This window comes from Cololabis saira, chromosome 12 (genome assembly GCF_033807715.1).
Source record: "Cololabis saira isolate AMF1-May2022 chromosome 12, fColSai1.1, whole genome shotgun sequence".
Classification (NCBI taxonomy): domain Eukaryota; kingdom Metazoa; phylum Chordata; class Actinopteri; order Beloniformes; family Belonidae; genus Cololabis; species Cololabis saira.
Genome location: NC_084598.1, coordinates 44493550 through 44509765, shown reverse-complemented (window position 1 = coordinate 44509765; position 16216 = coordinate 44493550). Strand labels below are relative to the sequence as shown.

General features: G+C 42.0%; 1 protein-coding gene across 1 annotated transcript in view; it reads right to left on the bottom strand.

Annotated features, from left to right (window-relative positions):
• pard6b (par-6 partitioning defective 6 homolog beta (C. elegans)) overlaps positions 1 to 16216 on the bottom strand; it is a 40378-nt gene that overhangs the window by 21064 nt on the left and 3098 nt on the right. The window contains exon 2 of the mRNA XM_061736863.1: positions 11797 to 12019. Within this exon, the coding sequence (XP_061592847.1) occupies positions 11797 to 12019 (223 nt within the window). The remainder of the gene's footprint in view (positions 1 to 11796; positions 12020 to 16216) is intronic.

Genomic DNA, 16216 nt, shown 5'->3' with positions numbered 1-16216 from the left:
TTCTTGAATAAAATAAAACAAATATCCCTTTCCTGCATAACAATTAAATTAAAATACACTGTGCAATTAATACAATGTAGACAGTAACAGGCAGACTTTTCCACTGAGGTTGACAGTTGTGCAAATAACAAAACATTTGTGCAAATCTCAAATAAAACATTCAAGTCAATTTGTCACAAAATAAGCTATATCAAAATCATAATTTTTTTTTTTTTTTTTTTTTTTTAATAATCGATATAAACGATATTGTCTCGTACCATATCGCGTTTGAAAATATATCGATACATATTAAAATCTCGATATATCGCCCAGCCCTACTACTTTCCCCCCCCTTTTTAAAATATGACCAGGGGCCACATAAAAGCTCCTGGCGGACTGCAAGTGGCCCGCGGGCCGCCAGTTGAATATCCCTGCTCTAAGAGGACGTCCTCTAACAGCCCGTCAGAGACGCCGGCGAGGCCTCAGACTCTTTAAAGGGGACCTATTATGAAAAACACGTTTTTTCTTGTTTTAACATATATAAAGTGGTCTCCCCTCACCCTGCCAGCACAGGGGAGACAAAATACCATGAAATTCTGCAGGGTCTCTGACCCCCGCCTTACAGAGTCCCCCAGTGTCACGTGGCCTTTTTTTGAGCCATTCTGAATCTGCGCCTATGGTGACGTCACCATAGGCGCTCATCTCCACAGGTTCAGCCTCCGCTGCTGAAACCACGCCCACAACCAGCTCTCTCCGCTGCTGGAGCGGTCCATCCTTCAGCCAGTCGGACGCGGCGCCGCGGCGGAGCGGATCCGGGTTAAATCATCCAGGTTCCCGGGTGGTTTGGGAGCTGGGTCCTCGGGGGTCTGTCCCAGGTCGGACCAGCTTCACCCTCCGAGATTTTCAGGCAAATCTGTCGGTTTAATCTCCGGTAACCGACAATGCGCCGCGGATGCGCTCCGGAGCCGATCTGTGCGCTGGCCGTGGGGTTGCGGCGCCCGTCGCGCAGAATCCGCCGGGCAGATCCGGCTGAAATTCCGCTGGTCGGTCCCCGGGAGTCCCTGCTACCAGTCCAGGCGGGTTCCTGCGGTCCCGGCCGGTCGGAACCGGTCAGATTCCCTGGTTGAAGTCGCGGTGATGCGCGCTCCTCCAGCTTACTTCCTGGTTCCCAAAGCGCGGTCCGTCCGACTAAATTGTCCAGGTTCCCAGCCGCTTTGGGAGCAGGGATTTCTGGGGTACGTCCCAGGCTGGACCAGCTTCACCCTCTGAGATTTTCCTCGAAATCTGTCGGTTTGATCACCCGTAACGGGCGATGCGCCCCGGAGCCACGCCGGGCGCCCGGCGTGGCTCCGGGGCGCATCGTTCAGCATCCGCCGGGCAGATCCGGCTGAAATAGTGCTTAAATGTTATTTATATACAACTCATATTTTATTTTTTTAACAATAAAGTTGCCATTTGTGAAAATTCAGTGTTGTGATAATTTACAGGCTCGGGCTGCTCTGGCGGAGCGAGGTTTATGCTCCTCCCCTGCTACACGTCATTCAGGGAGCCAATCAGCACAGAGCCTCATTATCATACCCCCCCCTTCCCTAAAAATGAGGCACAGAAAAAGAGGTTAGAAGCGGTAAAACTATTGACACGGCCCACAGGCTGGATTTCTGATTTATGTAGAAAAAACAAGCTTTAGAATGTTTTTAAGACATTCAAGGCCTGTTTAAAATATACATTAAATGCCATAATAGGTCTCCTTTAAGAGGACGTCCTCTAACAGCCCGTCCTCTAACAGCCCGTCCTCTAACAGCCCGTCCTCTAACAGCCCGTCCTCCGTCAGCCAGGGCAGCATGTGACGCCGGTCCCAGCGGGGCGGCGGCGGCGCCGTGTTTGAGCAGCTGGCAGCGGCTGCTCCTCGCCAGCCGCTCAAATAACCACAACAACAATCACACGCGTATTTCCAGCAACATGAGCTCGGCGTTATTCACGGGCTGCTTTGTCTCCGGCAGCTGAGCGGCAGCTACGACGCCCTGCTGAAACTCCGCTGACGTAGGCGAGAGGGAAGCAGGAAAACCTCAAGGACTGGACCTGACCTTTGACCCCGTATCACCTGCATCTCATCCATCATCACTCCGGTGGTTTTAGGAGCTTTTAAAAACATTATTGTGGCCAAAGAGGCTTCAAGTGTCTGATAAAAGTCCTCCCATCATCCTCAAAGACGCTCCTGACCCGACAACCAACTCCAGAGTCGCCATGGCAACAGTAGCTCAACAGTCATCAACATGGGGGTCTGAGGAAACTTTAAAAGTGGTAACGGCCGCTGGGTGTTACAGCAGCATACAACTGATGCTACTAGCGTTGTTGTTTTAGTCTTTGGGTCCAGCTATCATTTTAGTTTTTATTAGTTTTAGTCACGTTCATTCTCCTTTAAGTCGTGTCAAGTTTAAGTCTTCTTTTATTATTTTTATTTATCTATTTTTCTAATTTATATAAATTTCTTCTTAAACATTTTTTTATTTTTTCTTAATTAGTTCATTAATTTTATTCTTTTTTTATAATCAAATATTTTCCTTGTTTTTTCAGAATTGAGTTGTTTTTCATTTTGAATGTTTTTGTTGATTTCCTGAATTAACTGGATTTTTTTTTTTTTTTTTAAATATTTTCTGTTCTTTTCTAAATTTTGCTGAATAAAAACCTAGAAGTGAGCTGACGATCCAAAACAACTTCAGTAAGTTTCTTGTTTTTGTAACTAATTCTGACAAAATACAGCAAAAAATTATGTTTTAAGAAGATAAAAATAACGTAAATTAAATTACTTGGTCAATTCTTAAAAACTGGACTTTTTAAAAGAATATCATGTTTTAAAGCCAGACTTTTCCCAGTTTTTCAGGTGAAAGCAGCTTCTCTGTACAGTCATAAAGCCCTGTTATACGCATCTTTCTTTTTTGTTGTCTCAGCTACAGATTTGTGATTTTGTGAATGTGATTTAAGACCAGCGACACTTTACAGGATCTCGAAGTAGATCTGTGGTTTCAGATCTTTCAAGCGCCTGGAGCTGTTCACATTCCAGGGCTCCAGACTAACTTTTTTCACTAGGAGCACAGTAGCCCCTAACTGAAAATTTTTAGGGGCACAATCAGAAATTTTAGGAGCGCACATCGTTTATCGACACGCTAACCAAATTTTTACATTTCTACTACATTTCAGTGTATTAGTAATACGTAATACGCACCACAATGTGCTGTTTCAAATGCAGTGTTACATTTTATTGTGCACTTTTAAAGATGCCGCAACATAAAGTAAACTGACAGCACCATTGCTGTCATTATATATAAAAAAAACATACATTCACATGATAAAAAAGTGCTTGGTAACAAAGTGCTTAGTAACCTTTCAGCCATGAATGTAACTGTTAAACACAGTACTTAACAAATGTACAAATATTGGGGGTACTGGCCAATAACATTTCCCTACTTGTGTCTTTACTAAAACCCTGAACTTACACCAGTCGACCAAATTCACTGCCTTCACTCAAATAACTAAGGATCTTACCAAGAAATATTCTTATTTCTAACCTAAAAATGCCATTACACCTGACAACACACATCACTTAAAAGGTTAGGTGTTTTGCCCACGTGTTAAAATTTAACTTTCATTTGTGTCAAGCAAATTTTAAGTTCTAGTTACGTTTTAAGTTAGAGTTTTGGCAGTGTTCAAAATAAAATTATGAGACCTGCTGTATTGGAGCACATTTTCTTTTTTTTTTTTTTTTCTTTACCGGGTGAAGACTGATTTATGGTTCCGCGTTACAACAACGCAGAGCCTACGCCGTAGGCTACGGCGGCGGCTCTGCGTCGATTTAAGGCGGAACCATAATTCAGGCTTTAGGGGAGCATATTGGAGAACAACCAGAAGAATATAGAGTGGATTAAAAATAAAAGTTAAGCACTGAGCTACATGTGTCTCCCGTCTGGGCCATTGCAGACTCATTGCCTGAGCATGATGTTACTAAAGCCAAACATATCCGCCGTCTCTTTCTTCTAACTTTATGTGCGCGGTGCAGCGGCAGCGCGTTGTGTCGCATTAAATGTGGTCCGGGCGTAATACCTGCTTTGAGCTGGTGAAATTAAACGAAAAAAATAAATAAATAAATACATCCCCCGACTCATTCCCTTTCACACTCATTGGCCTGCAAATATGCGGGTTCATTGAGGCACCCCTTCCACGTTTAACGTGTAAAAAAAAAAAAAAAAAAAAAAAACACTGGCAAATTTACTGGTCGCACGTGTGCGAGTGGACATGAAATTCAGTCGCACATACTCAAATTTTGGTCGCAAAATGCGAGCATTTGGTCGCAGTCTGGAGCCCTGCATTCAGAAGACGCGCGGTCCTTCCTGAGCCAGCAATAGTGCATAAATGTTAGTTATATATTTTAACAATAAAGTTGCCATTTGTGAAAATTCAGTGTTGTGATTTCTTTACAGTTAACATGATTCATTTGTCTTGTAACATAAGAAGTGAAATGATGAGGAATTGGAGTAAATAACGGTGGTTCGTGGTTGTTTAGAATTAAATTCAATCTTCCTGTGTGAAGACCAGGTGACTAAAGGCTGATTTATGGTTCCGCGTTTCACCAACGCAGAGCCTACGGCGTAGGGTACGTGTCGATTTAACGCAGAACCGTGGACACGCTTTGCCACGCAGCCGCTGCTCTTCTCCCCGGAGAGAGGCTTTGTCTCCTCCCCTGCTACACGTCATTCAAGCAGCCAATCAGCACAGAGCCTCATTATCATACCCCCCCCTTCCCTTAGAATGGAGCACAGAAAAAGGGGTTAGAAGCGGTAAAACTAGTGACGGGGCCCACAGGCTGAATTTATGATTTATGTAGAAAAAACAAGCTTTAGATTCTTTTTAAGACATTCAAGGCCTGTTTAAAATATACATTAAATGCCATATTATGTCTCCTTTAAGTCTGAGTGGACGGGGCAGAATTTTACTCCCCAAAGTTGAAGGTTTGGGTCGTGTAGCTAAGGGTTGGAAAGCGTCACGGCCTCCGGAGATGTTTCCCTCGTCAGTAACAACCAAAACCATCCGTCACCTGCAGTCATGTGACTCGTTCCCAGAGAGCAGAACTCTGAAAACTGAAAACTGACGTACAAACGGTGCTCAGAAACTAGGGGTGTAACGATACACTAATCTCACGATACGGTACGATACACGATATTGAGGTCACAATAACGATACGATATTATAGCAGTATTTATTTAACAACCTTGAATGAGGAACATATGACTGGAAAAAATTGTCTTTTATTTGAAAGACACAAAATACAAAACAATACTTTTGTGTTTGTTTTTTATTCTGTCTTTGTTTTTATTATCTTATTCTGCTTTTATGGTGATATGGATCCCCTTGGGTCTGAAATAAAGATTTAATAATAATAATAATACTGTGCATTTTCCCTTTTGTTACAGTTTGTAATGCTTTATAACTGTTTAAGTTTTAAAGAGAAAGCCAGGCCAACCATTTTCCACAAACTGAACTAAAAGTAAATGTCAGGTTTGCATTATGATCTTCAGTTTCATACAATGAAAATATTTTGCCACAAAATTAATAGTTTCTCTCATGTATGATTTGACTTTTTTCTTTTTTCGGATGCGTGTTACTAGTCAACACAATAGATTAATATTAATATTCCAATATCGCGATACACTTTGTCACCTCCACGACACGTATTGTGACGTTTTTGTATCACGAAATTTTGTGGCACGATATATTGTTACACCCCTATCAGAAACCAGCGTTGAAGATTAAAGCTGACCCCAACGGAGCTGCAGAGACTATTTATATAAATAACCGTCAGGGTGGCTGATGTAGAAAAACGTCAGTAGCCGGTTAATGCTGTGGATAAAGTGTCAGACCCCACACTTTTTCGGGGAGTGTAACGTTAGGCTTCTCCAACAGCCATAAAGAGGTGCCAATGACGTGATCTGTAGTTTGCATTATTCGTTTTGGAATACTCTATTTAGGAATATACTGCATGGGATTTGGACTCAGAATAATTGCTATAATTGCCACGGTCAGCTCCAGACAATGGTCTGGAGCTGCCGGAGCATGGAGACTGGAGAGATGATTAAAAATGTGATGTCCGCGCACCATGAGCTTAAAAATGTATGTACTTTACAAAATAGCCATTTTTTACATTAGTATATGTATACACACACTATATATATGTACATATATACACACATACATACACTACAAGGCTGATTTGAAGGGGGTCTGAAGTAAATGGGGACTGCCATGCATGTGTGAGTAGATGACAGACCCCCTCGTGTTTTCATGTGGTTTCTGGGTTCATGAACAGCAGTGAACCCAGCGTGGCGTCTGGAGCTGCAACGACATCCATGCAGCGCTGCAACTCCCCCCCCACTAATCTGCCCTGACAAAGTGCTGTAGCCTCTCTGGGGTCGTATGGCCCAGCGAGACGGCTTAACCCCCCCAGGGATCCCCCTGGGACCTCCAGGGACCCCCTGGGGCGAGTCCTGGGCTAATAAACACCAGGAACCAGAGCTGAGGGCAGAACAGTGTTGCTCAGTTCTCCCACTTCCTGTTCAGATAACGAGCTTATCAACGAACCCTGGACCGTAACGACGGGACGGTCGGAGCAGGAAGTGGAGCCAACGCTCACTATGGGGTGATCACTCCTGAATCCTGCAGAGCTCCAGGTTCTGGTTCACTCCTGAATCCTGCAGAGCTCCAGGTTCTGGTTCACTCCTGAATCCTGCAGAGCTCCAGGTTCTGGTTCACTCCTGAATCCTGCAGAGCTCCAGGTTCTGGTCCCAGTGGGACTAATGCTCAACAGCCATCAGCTCACCTGCATTTGAGCGGCAGGGCTAGGCCGGGGCGATAAACCAAACATTTACCGTTACCGCCATTCACTGCAATGACTAACGTCAGTTCTCCCATGTCGGTAAATTCGGTGTTTTGATTTTTGTCAGTTTTTGACTGCGTGCTGATATTTGTTAGTAGTCTAATAAACCAGCAGGTGGAATAAAGATAAATAAACAAGACAGCAACACAGATGGAGAGGAGATCACTGCTCTGCTTTTCTTGTGATGTCGTTAAAGAAAACATCAGATCGGAGAAGGTTTGTCGGGCCGTCCAACCAGAGCCGTCGGGAGACAGGAGAGCTCTTAGTCCTGCAGATGCAGCAACTGATGACAAACAGCAGAGATATTTCTGCATTTCCTCCGTTTGGTTTGACGACTTGTTACATGGGATTGTCTCGCTGATTCAGCTCAGAACCAGAACCAGACAGACGGCAGCAGAGCTGGCTGTCGACCTTCTACCTGACGGGTATCAGCTCAGACGATTGATCGGTTGGTAAAACCCCCACCAGCACAGGGTTCAGACACATTTTAACAAACAAATTTCCATGACTTTCCCATGACTTGGCAACAAGTTTCCATTACTATACACGATCTCTAAAACATCAATGTATGAATGAAATATAGGAATAAAACTATGTTAAAAGTCACTACAGTGGAGATCTAATGACAATTAGGGTTTTATACAAAATAAACATTTGTTTAAACTAACACTGATATACCAGCAATATGTTGTAGTATATGTTTTATATTAATCTAATATAACTGTAATAACTGTTGGAGAATGTGGTCACTCGATGCTCGGCACGTCACGCGTGAAAACGCATGAGACTTTTCGATACAAAATATTTATTGATCAATTTATAGGCTGTTATTACTAAAGGTTATCATTAAGTGAGAAAAATAAATTCCATGACTTTTCCAAAACTTTTGGGGCAAACTTAAGTTTCCAAAACTTTTCAAGGCCTTGAAAATGACATTTCCATGACTTTTCCAGGTTTTTTCAAAACGTATGAACCCTGCAGCAGCATCACAACTATCTGCACCAGGACTGTGTTGATCTGCCGCCGCTGTTTTGACATGTTTGTCTCTGTGCAGCAGTGATGTCACATCATAAATGTGAGGATAACAGTTTCTGCTTTCAGCTTCTCTTCAAAACAGTCTGCAAGTTTCCGACCTCGTCGTCTGGTCACTTGTGCTCAGTTCACACACTCTCACGCCACACGTGGCGTTTCTCACGCTGAGAAATCAACTTCCCCGCACGGTAACTCCAACAACCGTCTTACAAACCAGTCACGGTCAGAGTGGGTAGTAACGAGTTACATTTACTCCGTTACATTTACTTGAGTAAGTTTTGGGAAATGTTGTACTTTTAGGAGTAGTTTTGAATCACTATACTTTTTACTTTTACTTGAGTAGATTTGTGAAGAAGAAACTGTTCCTCTTACTCCGCTACATTAGGCTACGTTGAGCTGTTACTTTTCTTTTATCCCTTTTATCCACGTACGCGTCAATCTCATGACATCACTGGGTGATTCTTTGGGAAAAATGTTAGTTTTTGCATGTTTTTTCACATTTACACAGACTCAAACACACACAGAGTTTCTATGAGTTCATGTTTGTTCTAGTTCTGCCTGGTTAAAAAAGAAAAGTACAAAGGCTTGACGTTATTAATGTATTTTTTTATTCTGTTATTTTATCTATTTTATCATTTATTAAAGTACTTGAATTTACTTAAGATTATTTTAATTTATGCTATTTTTTATTAATTTTAATCTATTTTATTATTTTATTGATTTAATTAGCCTGAAGATGATTATTTTGTACTTTTGTCTGTTTGAATGGTTGTGTTAAAAAATAAATCAGACGTTACTCAACAGTTACTCAGTACTTGAGTAGTTTTTTCACCAAGTACTTTTTTACTTTTACTCAAGTAATTATTTGGATGACTACTTTTTACTTCTACTTGAGTCATATTATTCTGAAGTAACAGTACTTTTACTTGAGTACACGGTTGCTACCGTGCCCTGAGCTCTAAACTCAGAGCAGCTTTCTAGAGTCACTGACCAATCAACCAATCAGAAAATAGATGTTTTTGTTGCCAGTTAAGGCTTATCGTACATTTATCGTTATCAAGGTAAAACTGCCCAATTTATTGTGATATTGATTTGAGGTGATATCGTCCAGCCTAGGCGGAGCTTACTGGAACCCCCACGATGACTGCAGTTCCATTTCTATTCATGTCCGTGTTCTCACTAACGCCGTTTATGTGCAATCATCATAGTCACAGTTTGGTAACTTTAGATTTCTGCCTCCAACAAGGCCATAATCTAATTCATGTATCCGTTTTAAATCAGCTCTAATATCGTGTTTCACCCCCTGATCAGAATAACATCCTTGTTTGCACTTCTGCCTCAAACCCGTCAGACGGGAACAGACGGGAACAGAACCCGCTGCTCGCTGCTCGGTTCCTCTGACCCTGGATTCGTTAGTCGTCCAGAGCGTCAATTTGAAGTTGAAAAATCTGAACTTTATGCAAATGAGCAGCGTTGACGCCGAGGCAGCGTCCAATCACAGACCGGGATTCCCGAAGCGAGAACCCCCAATGCAGATTGTACTTTCATGTAGAAACGTCCACTCATTCACATGCGTACATGAGCAGGGCTGTCACTAACAAACTTATTCTATCAGGAATTAATATATTTCATCCAGAAAACTGACATTTTTGCTGATTTGACTGCCGTTTTTACCTGAACTAAATGTTTTTACCTGAACTAAATGTTTTTTACCTGAACTGCTCATGTGAAACAATAACTGATGGTTGAGGAGCTGGATGGTCTGAACGATTTTATTTGCTACATCGATCCAACACAAAATAATAATAAAAAACTGTGCTTATTAATCACAAAACACAGTTTAAACCAAATCCGCTGGGACCCGGTGTGTCAGTGTTCACCCAGACAGACTGCAGCTTCACCGGGACCAACGATGATGGTTGATGTTGATCCAGGACCAAACTGGTTAAGGAGCATCAAACTCTCTCTTACCTATGCGGAAATAACTAAAAATATGAAGGTGGCGTCCCAAAGTGTGATCCATGGTGAAATAGGAAACTGAAGATGTGCAGCTATATATATATATGGAGGCTATATGGCAGGGATATTCAACTGGCGGCCCACGGGAGTTTTAATGTGGCCCCTGGTCATATTTCATACCTAGTTATTAATGTTTTTAACATATATTAAATCGTTTTATATAGTTGCATTTAATGTTAAAAAGGATAATTAGTAGAAAACGATATAGAGATCCAACAAATCCATTATTCCTTCAGTTAAATTTGTTGAAATTTCATGAACTAGTAGACTATAGTATTCTGCAAATTATGTTTAAAGCTCATAAAAAAAATTTACCAATCAACATTCAGAAAAGATTTGAAAAAAGAAAAAGCAAGTATAACTTAAAAGGAACAGAGATTTTTATAAAACCAAGATGCAGGACTAAATTGATGGAACGTTGTGTTTCTGTGAAAGGAATCAGTTTATGGAACAATCTGAATAAAGAAAACAAAGAATCCAAATCAAACATTACATTCAAAAGAACAATTAAAACCTGTATGTTAAGGAGATATAACGAAAAATGTTGAGTTTGATTGACATACCCGTAGGCGGTGGTAATTTTATTTAATGTTATTTTAATTTTATTTTAGTTGTTTTTATTCACTTAGTTTTTTGTTTTTTAATTATTATTAATTTATGTTATTTGTGAAAGGGGCAGATCAGATAAGATTCTTCTTCTTTCTGCTCCCTTTTCATTCATAAGTTAGGAACATTTGTATTTGTGTTTGTATTAAATTGTTTTGTTTTTTGAATGAAATAAAGAATAAAATGAAATGAAAATGAAATGTCACTTCCGGCCGGTGGTGAAGTAAGCGAAACTAACATGGTTTACATATCGCATTTTGTTCATTAATAATAGTTTCAGATGCTTGGTGCCTCTTCAGTTGGTTAATGATTCATTGGACAGTGTTTGTACATGTTAATCTCTGTTTGAGATGTTTTTTACTACTTCAGATTTGGTGATAATGTTTGTCACATTAATCGTGATTAACCTCCGTTGTTTAGAGGACTTGTTGACATCATTAGACTTCTAGGATTGGCTGGAAATCTTTTTTCATTTGAATCTCTAAATGAGGACTTTACATTTCAGATGAACTTCTAATCCTCCTATAATTTCATGTGATTGTTTTGTTTTGCTGATATAAAGCACAGATGTGTCATAAATAAAGGAGCTTATGGTTAATATTTTGGTTGCTTATTTATAACAAACTGGTGGCTACTATGGACTAAAATGCTTAATATAATATTCAAATAAGGAAATCTTGGTGGAAAGTGGTGCTTTGTCATTATGGCGTGTTTTATTAAAAGTAGGTCAATACCAACCTCATTAAGTTTGCACAATGCATGGTTTCAAAATGAACTTGCATTTAAAATAATATTTCTTTATCTGAATATTATATTTAACATTCACAATGACTAAATCTGGAGACAATTAATACATAATTATTATGTAAACTAGACGGATATATTCTCCTGTCTTTGAGTGCAAAATACATTTTGAAAACCCCCAAATTTTCCGCCTGCGCGCTTTGTGCGCGAACGCAGAGCGCCCCCCTCCATACAGTCCTTTTGCAGATGTGGCCCCCGGCCTATTCTAGTTGAATACCCCTGTTCTATGGACTTGTTTCCCCCCATTTCTGCAGAGCAGCTTGAAAGCCCCGCCCACTATAAGCCCCGCCCACCGTAAGCACCGCCCACTGCAGGCGTTGACAGACTATAGCTAGCGGTGCGATACAGGCGTCCCGAGCCTCCACAGGTGATTTTTGACGTGTTCCGTGTGAATCTGGGTTTTGACGTGTTCCGTGTGAATCCGGGTTTACCTCGGCGCTGCAGGAACAGCCGCAGCAGCGGCGTTGCCGTGGAGATGGCCTTGACGTAGTTGTCGTCGTTGTTGATGGGCAGCAGGTCTCCCTGCACGTCGGCGTAGCCCACCAGCAGCTCCACGTTGGGGATGCGGTGCACGTGCTGCAGCAGCCCGTAGAACTCCTCGAACCGGCCCGGCTTGGACCGGTCCAGGGAGAACCGCCGGAACTCAGCGCCGAACTGGAGGAGAGAGAGGGAGAGACGGGTGAGACTCGGCCACGCTACACCCATGGTTGCTAGGCAACACACCACCGGGGGGGGGGACCCGTCACTGGTCCCAGTATGGTCGCCCCGATTTCAGCAGCGCAGGCGCCAAAAAAAGGGACATCCCAAAAACTTCTAAACTGCATAGAAATGTATTTATTTTATATGAAAAAACTAAATGCTTTGATTTAAAGTCTAAAGTGCTTTAATTGCATTGAACTTGCACGACTGTACAGACAGACAACTATATAGCGACTGAACTAGCCTCCTATGCTACGTACGTCCACATCAGCCCAGATGTTCTGTATGCAGGTAAATATAATAAATATATATAATAAATATAGCCAACAAATGAAGGTCGGAAAATTAGATTATGGTGTAAAAGTTCATTTATTTCAATAATTCATGTTAAAAGGCAAAACTAATACATTACATAGTCTCATTACATGCAAAGCAGGATATGTTAAACCTTTATTTGTTATAATTTTGATGATTTAATTGTTTCGTAAAATATTCTAATTTTTTGAGATTTTTTATTTGGGGTTTTCATAAACTGTGAGCCATAATCATCAAAATTATAACAAATAAAAGCTTGAAATATCTCTTTGAATGTAGTGGTGAATCATATATTTGTTTCACCTTTAGTTGAATTTACTACGAATGAAGTTTTGCAATATATTCAAATTTTCACACCTTCACCTGTTTATTATGATATCAATAAATAAGAGCATAATAATATATGTCTGTATTGGTTCAATACGGAACGCAACTTTTAATTCCCAATTATGTAAAGATTCCGTATTTTAAGGGACAGGTGACGACGCTGGTCTTATCCCTGGTGCCAGTTTAGTCCAGTGACTGGACCTGCAGCATTTACCCTAAACATGCACATTCAGCACGCCGGCGTCACCATGACGATAACTGCCGGCGTCACCATGACGACGGCTGCGGTAGCGGCGGTGAGCGTGAAGCTGATCCCTGACTCAGCACAAACACTGCTGATGTCATGAGAAGCTGCTTGTTGTGGTTACCACGGCGATGAAAGGTGATCTACCTGTGACAGGTCTGTGCAGGAATTACCTGGGGGGGGGGGGGGGGGGGGTTAGCGGTTAGCGGTTAGCTCCATCTGGGAGGTTGAGACCGGAGTCATGTGATCATTTACATATTTACTCTGTTCTTCAGTTCACATGAATAATTACGCTGTTTTTATGGAAGTGAAAAGGAAAACTACAGATCTGGATCCAGACCTGCAGTTCCTTTACAGACCACTAGGGTCCAGATCCTGATCCAACCATCCATGGGGGCGCAGAAGAGAAAAAAAAGGGGGGCCAGCACAAGAAACTAGAGGAGCGATGGACAAAAATGATAGCTATACTTATAATAAATAAAAATGGAAATGGAGAAGAGAGGAAGGGAAAAGGAGAGGAGAAGAAGGGTGAGAGGCACCGCCCAGCGGATCATGTCCCCCCTGCAGCATAGGCTTATAGCAGCATATCTACCACCAAGCTATATTTGAGACTAACTATTATAGTTTTGTTCTATAGCTGCAACTATGACTACTGACTCTAACACACTAGAGTTTACACTACCTAGAGATTTACCAACACCAGCTAGAGGTTTACTAAACACTAACTATAGGCTTTACTAAACAGAAAGGTTTTAAGTTTAGTTTTAAAGGTGGAGGTGGTGTCAGCCTCCTTAACCCAGATTGGAAGTTGGTTCCATAGTAATGGTGCCTGATAGCAGAACGCCCGCCCTCCAAATCTACATTTAGATACTCTAGGAACTACGAGTAAACCTGCACTCTGAGAACGGAGAGCTCTGACAGGAACATAAGGCACTATCAGGTCTTGTAAATACTGTGGAGCTAAGCCGTTTTGGGCTTTATACGCAAATAATAAAATTTTAAATTGGATTCTGAATTTTACGGGTAGCCAATGGAGCGACGCTAACACTGGAGAGACGTGGTCTCTCCTGCTGATTCCTGTCAGCACTCGTGCTGCTGCATTCTGGATCAGCGGGAGCCTATTCAGCAAATTAGCATTATAATCCATCCATTCATCCATCCATCAGTTAATCAATTCATCCATCCATTCATCCATCCATTATTCATCCATCCATCAGTTAATCAATCCATCCATCCATTCATCCATCCATCCATCCTTCATCCATCCATCATTCATCCGTCCATCAGTTAATCAATCCATCCATTCATCCATCCATCAGTTAATCCATCCATCCATCCATTCATCCATCCATCAGTTAATCCATCCATCCATCCATCAATCCATCCATCATTCGTCCATCCATCAGTTAATCAATCCATCCATCATCCATCATCCATCATCCATCCATCATCCATCCATCATCCATCCATCCATCATGCATCATCCATCCATCATCCATCCATCATCCATCCATCCATCATGCATCATCCATCCATCCATCCATCCATCCATCCATCCATCCATCATCTATCCATCATCCGCCCATCAATCATCCATCCATCCATCCATCCATCATCCATCCATCCATCCATCCATCAATCATCCATCCATCCATCCATCCATCATCCATCATCCATCATCCATCCATCATCCATCCATCCATCCATCATCCATCCATCCATCATGCATCATCCATCCATCATCCATCCATCATGCATCATCCATCCATCCATCCATCTATGCATCCATCCATCCATCATCCATCCATCATCCATCATCCATCCATCCATCATCCATCCATCATCCATCCATCATCCATCCATCATGCATCATCCATCCATCATCCATCCATCCATCCATCATCCATCCATCATGCATCCATCATCCATCCATCATCCATCCATCATCCATCCATCATGCATCATCCATCCATCATCCATCCATCATCCATCCATCATGCATCCATCATCCATCCATCCATCCATCATCCATCCATCATCCATCCATCCATCCATCATCCATCCATCCATCCATCATCCATCCATCATGCATCCATCATCCATCCATCCATCCATCATCCATCCATCATCCATCCATCATCCATCCATCCATCCATCATCCATCATCCATCCATCATCCATCCATCATCCATCCATCATCCATCCATCATCCATCCATCATGCATCCATCCATCCATCTATCATCCATCCATCCATCCATCATCCATCATCCATCCATCATCCATCCATCATCCATCCATCATCCATCCATCATCCATCCATCATGCATCCATCCATCCATCTATCATCCATCCATCCATCCATCATCCATCTATCCATCCATCATCCATCCATCATTCATCCATCCATCATTCATCCATCCATCCATCATCCATCCATCATTCATCCATCCATCATCCATCCATCATCCATCCATCATCCATCTATCCATCCATCATGCATCATCCATCCATCATCCATCCATCATCCATCCATCCATCCATCATCCATCCATCATTCATCCATCCATCATTCATCCATCCATCCATCATCCATCCATCATTCATCCATCCGCCCATCAATCATCCATCCATCCATCATCCATCCATCCATCCATCTATGCATCCATCCATCCATCATCCATCCATCATCCATCCATCCATCCATCATCCATCCATCCATCATGCATCCATCATGCATCCATCATCCGTCCATCATCCATCATGCATCCATCATCCGTCCATCATCCATCCATCCATCCATCATCCATCCATCATCCATCATGCATCATCCATCCATCATCCATCCATCCATCCATCATGCATCCATCATCCATCCATCATGCATCCATCATCCATCCATCCATCCATCATCCATCCATCATCCATCCATCCATCCATCATCCATCCATCCATCCATCATCCATCCATCATGCATCCATCATCCATCCATCCATCCATCATCCATCCATCATCCATCCATCCATCCATCATCCATCATCCATCCATCCATCATCCATCCATCATCCATCCATCATCCATCCATCATGCATCCATCCATCCATCTATCATCCATCCATCCATCATCCATCTATCCATCCATCATGCATCATCCATCCATCATCCATCCATCATCCATCCATCATCCATCCATCCATCCATCATCCATCCATCATTCATCCATCCATCATTCATCCATCCATCCATCATCCATCCATCATTCATCCA